Source organism: Dermochelys coriacea, chromosome 23 (assembly GCF_009764565.3).
Source record: "Dermochelys coriacea isolate rDerCor1 chromosome 23, rDerCor1.pri.v4, whole genome shotgun sequence".
In the NCBI taxonomy this organism is placed as follows: domain Eukaryota; kingdom Metazoa; phylum Chordata; order Testudines; family Dermochelyidae; genus Dermochelys; species Dermochelys coriacea.
The window spans coordinates 13,953,856-13,960,073 of record NC_050090.1 but is presented as its reverse complement, the minus strand read 5'-3'; the positions used below and the strand labels follow the sequence as shown (position 1 = coordinate 13,960,073).

Below are 6,218 nucleotides of genomic sequence, written 5' to 3'. Positions count from 1 at the left end.
CCTCCTCCCCCTCCGGCCATGGGCTATGGAGTGTTTACAGTGGGGACCAGCCTCCCCGTGCTCCCACCCCAAGGGTGGCACCCACAAGGGGGCAGAGGGGCATTCAGGTTCTGGGGCCTCGTTTGTGTCAGTCATGACATGGATTGGCCTGACAGGGCACAGCAGCTGAACTCATTTCACCTGGGGCCAGATGGGAGCCAGCGCCCCATGGAGGGGAAAGGCCCCGTGCCCCATTCCCTGCCCCCCTGAGCCAGTCAGTCCCTGCCCTGGGGCCGGATCAGGGTTGGCGCCCCCAGAGGAGAGGCAAATCAAAGCGCACACGCAGCTCCCTTTAAAATAAAATTTCCCTTTTATTTCTCGTTCCTCTGGATCGAAGGCTTGTTAGTGGCCGAGGCTCTAATTGGGACAGCAGGCGGGGTCCCCACCAGCTCACACCAGTCACCTCTCCTCTGCCTACAGGTCTTTGTTCTACAACCTGGGGGCCGGGGGCTGGCCCCCTACAGCGGGGGGGTTAGACGTTAATTGGGGCTGGCCGGGCCCCGGGGCTGGCCGGGCTCACTTGTCTGTCTGTCTGGCCACTGCTCGCTCTGTCTTGCCCCCTTGCTCTCTCGTTCCCTCTTTTTTTGATGGGCTCCTTTTCATTGGTTCTTTTTCACTCCTTAATTCCTTTACTCTTTCTTTCCCCACCCCATCTTTCATCTGTCTTTCCCCCGTTCTTTCTTTCTCTCTATTTTTTCACACTTCATTCCTTCCCTCTGTCTCTTTCATGCTCCCTTGCAGTTCAGGCAAGCTTTGAGTTCTTTTCGTTTTCTCTCATTTGTTCTTCTCCCACTCATTCATCCGTTCATTCTCTCGTTCCTCCTTTTGCTCCTTCTTTCTGGCCTTTCATTTTTCCCCCTCCTTCCTTCACATTTTTTTTACTTTTTTTCACACTTTTTTCCTTCCTTCTTTCTCTCTTCCTTCTTTTCTCCACGCATTCCTTCTCCTTAATTTATTCTTTCAACTCTTTTTGCTCATTCATTCATTCATTCATTCATTCTCTTTAATTTCTCTATTCTTTCCCCTTTCACTTCATTCTTCACCCCCATCCATTCAGTCTACTCTTTCACTTCTTCTTTCCTTCCCTTTCACTCTCACACTCTCTTCTTCCTCCATTCATCTGTTCTGCCCTCTCACGTTCATTCTTTCACTCCTCCATTCTTTCACTTTCCCCCTGTTTTCTCCCCCCCTGGGATTCTTATGGGGGAACCCTCTTCCTTCTCAGGGGCACAGACCCCTGGCATCAAACCAAGATAGACGGAGGAATGGGTCAGCAGAGGCGGCCATGGTGGGGGGGTGGGGGCGCAGCCCCGATCTCTCTCCTTCCCCCGTTTGGTTCTGTCGGGCCCAGCAGCGCCTGGGGGGAGGGGAGGGGGCAGCCGGTCCATGTGTTAGTCAGGGGTGGGGGCCGTGGGTTGGATTCTAGGTCAGGAAGTCCATTCGGTATCGGGGGCCTGGTTCCTCTTGGCTGGCGCCGACGTAAGATGCCTGCATGCTGGGTGAGTACTGGGGGGGAGAGGGAGAGAGAGAGATGGGGGTGAGAGATGAGAGAGAGAGATGGGGTGTGGGGAATAGACTGGAGGGGACGATGTGACTCTCTGTCCCTCAAAGCAGTCTCCTGGAGCCCCAGCATTCACCCCTGGGATGGGATTATGATGTTTGATACAAAGCAGGCCTTGTGAGGCATCATTTGAACGCATGTTCTGTTGGCTTGTGTGTGCTCCCATTGTGTGGTAAGTTTTGCTGTCTGTGTGCTACTGATAATCCCCGAGGTGGGGAGGCTCGGGACACCATCCCTGCCCATCCTGGCCAATAGCCATTGATGGACCGATCCTCCAGGAATGTATCTAGTTCTTTTTTGAACTGCCTGACCAATGGGGGCTGCCTGAGCGGCGAGGATCTTTCTAGCAGCTGGAAGAAAGTATAAAAAAAGGGACAGTGACATCCTCACTTGGCCTCTCTCCTCCCCCATCTCCACACCCGGAAAACCGTCCAGAAGACAAAGACTTTGAGCTAGGGAGACTGGTCCCAGGCTGGAAGGGAACCCGGCCAGTGAGCTGCCTGTTAGTGGGAGAGGTTGTTTGGTTCAAATCTTGCTCAGACGGTTAAATTGAGACACCGTTTCTAGTTTTATTTCTTAGGTAACCGACTCTGCTCTCTGAGCCTGCTACCAAGAGTCACTGGCACTCTGTCTTGCTGGAGTTAATAAACCTGTTTGATGTTTTACCCAAACCAGTGTGGATCCACTCCGCCTTTGCTGGAATGGCAAACTAATGAATCAGCTTGCACCGTCCAAGGGAGTCCCCGAGCAGTGGAAGATGGTGTATTTCTGGGGTGCCAGGCTGGGGCGACTGGCTGGGGTCCCTCTCTGAGAAGTTCAGGGAGCTGTCATGCCGTGTTGCTGGGGTGTGGAGACCTGCCCTTGCTGCTGGCTGAGTGATCACAGCGCCTGCAGGGGGTTCGCGGCTTGTCACCGGGGTGACACTGTGTGAGACAGCCCAGGCCAGTGAGTTAAGGGGGCATAGCGGTCCCACAGTGCCAGGTTGTCCCCTGGGGGATCCCTCCCACTGCCGCGGGAGTTGGGGCACAGGCTGGGGAGGGGAGAGACTTACCGAAGGGGGCGGGGAGTGCCGGTCCAGGAGGGGCATGCTATCATATCGAGGACTGCCACTGAACAAACCGCTTTGATTCCTGCCAAGGAGAGCGAGACAGGCGCTAGCCGGGAGGGCCGGGGGTAGGGTGGGGAGAATCCTGCCCCCCCTCCGAGAGCCAGGTCCCTGAACTGGGGGTGTGTGTGATATCACTCTACCCCCAGCTTCCCCCTCCCCCCCAAGTCTCTGCAGGGCCGTGCTATGGGCTCGGTTGTCAAACCCAGGGCTGCCCACTGGTGATTGGGGGGGGTGGGGCGGGCAGAGAGAAACAGCTGGATGTCTTGGTTTAACTGGGGCCGGGGGGGGCGGGGGGAATCTATTTAAGAGAGACCAGCCGGGATACCAGGCTAGATGGGCCCATGGCTCTGTTGCAGGGCAGCAGCTGGGATACCGAGCTAGAGGGGCCCATGGGTCAGCAGCCGGGATACCAGGCTAGATGGGCCCATGGGTCTGAACAGTCCTAGAGGCCCATCCCCCACTAGCTGGTATTGTTATAAGTAACCCTTCGAGCTCTGGGCAGAGTGAATCCAGAAACAACCGAACAGTGTGTGGGGATGGGGGGGGCAGGGGAGGGGGTTGCCATATGCCCTCCTGTGGTAGCTCGGGGGATAGCTTTAATTGCAGAAAGGGACAGAGATGGGCTGGAGGGGCACATATGGGAGGGCAGGGCCCACTGATGGTTGGGGATGGTCCCCTGGACTGCCCCCACACCCATCCAGCAAGGCAGGACAGGGGTCAATATGGAGGGGGCACCCATCAGCACCTGGCCCAGCTCAGCACTGGGGCACCTGACCCCTAAGTCCCAGGCAGGCCGGGATCTGGCGAGTGCTGGTGCAGCTGAGATGGAGCTGTTGCAGGGGCAGGGGAAACCGGGGCACGGGGATGGGGACAGACAGACGGATGGATAAGAAGAGCGACAGACACGGGAATGAGGGAGAGAGGGAAGGGAGGGAGGGGTAGCTGGGGGTGGATGGTTGGATGGTCAAGGGGACGGATGGAGGGGCGAGAGTGTAACGGGGTCGGACGGGTGGGTGGACAAACAAATGGAGAGACGGGTGCAGGGGGGAAGGAGAACCACAGCGGGACCAGCTGGCCGGTGGGGTGGGACAGATAGACATGGGGTGAGGAGCGAGGGACAGACGTCCAGCGCCCGCCGGCCCCCAGCCCCCGGCTGTGGTCCGTGGGGGGGGGAGGGGATCAGGGCTACTCACATGTACTGTGAGACGGGGGCGTTGGAAATGGGTGGGGCCGAGAGGTGCAGGCTGGAGCGGGGCGGGGGGCTACGTGCCTGAGGGGTGAAGGGGTCGTCGTCCTCTGTGTCCTCGTATGCCGCGTCCCTGCCGGCCGGAGAGGGGGGGTTGGGGGGTTGCTTGGCGATGCCCCCCCCACATGACATGTCCCCCTGCCCGTCCCTCCCGGATACCCGCCCGCCGCCGTGACTGCTCCTGCCCCATGGCCAGATGCCCCGCCCCTGCCAGAACCACACACCCCCTTCCCCCTCTGAAACCAGCTGCTCTGCCACAACAGGCCCCGCCCCCCACTGCTAGCAGTCCCGCCCATCCCAGACGCCCCGCCCACTCCCCCCACTCTGAGAAGCTCCACCCACCTGTCCCAACCATCCCCACCCCAGATGCCCCACCCCCACTGTGAGTGGCCCCACCCATCACAAGCAGAACCGCTCTCCCATCCTAGATGTCCCGCCCCCTATACCTGGCTGCTCCCCATCCCCTGCTGCCCGCTCGGCTCCACCCCCTCAAAGGCCCCGCCCCCTGCACCTGGCCCTGCCCACCTGCTCTGGAACCTCTCCCAGGCACGGGGCAGGCTGCAGATGGCTGTGGTGAAGGCGAGGGCCGAGAGGAGGGAGAAGAGCAGCAGGAAGAGCAGCCCCTCCATGCCGTCATAACAGAGCCCCTTGAGCGCGTCCACATAGTCCTGGGGGAGAGACAGCGTCACCGGCCCGCTGGGGGGCGGAGCCTGGGAGCTACCATAGCCCCGGGGGCGGAGCCTGGGGGGAGCTACCACAGCCAGGGAGGCGGAGCCTGGGGGCTACCGGAGCCTGGGGGCTACCAGAGCCCCAGAGGGCGGAGCCTGGGGGGAGCTACCATAGCCCTGGGGGAGCTACCACAGCTCAGGGGGGCAGAGCCTGGGGGGAGTACCACAGCCTGGGGGGGCGGAGCCTGGGGAAGCTACCACAGCCTGGGGGGGACCTTGGGGGAGCTACCACAGCCCCGGGGGGGCAGAGCCTGGGGGGAGCTACCACAGCCTGGGGGGGACCTTGGGGAGCTACCATAGCCCCGGGGGGGCAGAGCCTGGGGGGAGCTACAACAGCCCGGAGGGGCTACCATAGCTGGGGGGTGAGGGGGAATGCCAGAGGGGGGGCCCAGCAGCGGGACACCCGCAGGGGGACAGGAGCCGATACCTTGTGAAGTCCCCGGCAGTTGAGCAGCGCGACCAGCTGGTGGAAATTGCTCTCCGTGGTGTTCAGGGTGACCTGCACAGACACCAGGTTCCTCTGTGGGAGAGAGAGAGAGGGATGGAACCCAGGCGTCCGGGCTCCCAGCCAGTCCCCCCCACCCCCTTGGCTTTACTCCCTAGCCTGCACTGACCTCTGCCGCGGGGAACTGTGGGATAGCTTCTCTCTCCAGGCCGTGCAGCTGGGAGTGGATGCTGGACAGCGCCCGCTGCGACATGGTCAGCCTCTGGGGGGGTGAGAGCGGGATTGGGGGGCGCAGACGGGAGTGGGGGTGCAGCTCCCTCCCCTCCCCCCGGCTCCCGCCCCAGGAGCAGCTGGTCACCAACAAACCAGCTGCACAACGGTGTCTGGCGCCCTCTAGTGGTGGGTTCAGGTAGAGGCGTAAGAGCCCCCCCTTAGCTGCCCCCCCCACAACCCTGCCGGCGCCCCTCACTCCCAACCCTGCCAGTCCAGCCCTGGGGTTCCCCCCCCCACTCAACCCCCAGGCCTCCCTGCTGGTGTGCCCCTCCCCAACCCAGCCCAGGTCTGAGCCCCAGCCAGCTCGGTTCACAGGTGAGTCGTTGGGGTCTCACCTGTTGGAAGGGGTTTGGGACATCCAGGCTGCAGGCGAGATAGTACTGGAGGATTTCTGCTTGGGGGGGAGAAGGAAGAGGTTAATAATGGGCCCCTATAGTCTGGTCTCGCCTCCCCTGCGCCCATCAGACCTATGGGCCCATCTAGCCTGGCCTCCTGCCTCTAGTGCCTACCTGGGTTAAGGTCTGTCTTGGCCTGGGTCAGGTTCAGGACGAAGCCGTCTGGGTCAGAGCAGAAATCGCTGAGTCCCTGTGAGGGGGGAGGGGGGAGTAATCAGCTAAGAGTCAGGTCTGGGCACAGGGGGGAACCCAGGGCTGGGCTAGCAGGGGGCTACGGGTCGGGAGTGAGGGGCACCGGTAGGGCTGGGGGGATCCCAGGGCGGGACTAGCAGGGGGCTGCAGGTCAGGAGTGAGGGGCACCGGCAGGACTTGGGGGGGACAGGGCTGGGCTAGCTGGGGGATGTGGGTTGGGAGTGAGGGTGT

The 6,218-nt window shown here is 61.4% G+C and overlaps 1 protein-coding gene across 7 annotated transcripts in view; it reads right to left on the bottom strand.

The window, feature by feature from the left end:
* Positions 1 to 330: 330 nt before the first annotated feature.
* Positions 331 to 6,218, bottom strand: part of TTYH1 (tweety family member 1) — a 30,850-nt gene continuing 24,962 nt past the window's right edge. The window contains exons 7-14 of one of the 7 annotated variants that reach the window (XM_038382396.2): positions 5,910 to 5,985; positions 5,736 to 5,791; positions 5,297 to 5,389; positions 5,110 to 5,202; positions 4,480 to 4,622; positions 3,902 to 4,027; positions 2,652 to 2,730; positions 331 to 1,545 (exon numbers count right to left, since the gene is read on the bottom strand). In XM_038382396.2, coding sequence (XP_038238324.1) covers positions 1,462 to 1,545; positions 2,652 to 2,730; positions 3,902 to 4,027; positions 4,480 to 4,622; positions 5,110 to 5,202; positions 5,297 to 5,389; positions 5,736 to 5,791; positions 5,910 to 5,985 — 750 coding nt within the window. In that variant the 3' untranslated portion in view covers positions 331 to 1,461. Of the gene's footprint in view, positions 1,546 to 1,575; positions 1,951 to 2,651; positions 2,731 to 3,901; positions 4,028 to 4,479; positions 4,623 to 5,109; positions 5,203 to 5,296; positions 5,390 to 5,735; positions 5,795 to 5,909; positions 5,986 to 6,218 lie in introns of those variants that run through there. The other 6 variants (XM_043501197.1, XM_043501199.1, XM_038382399.2 and 3 more) reach the window with 6 other exon arrangements.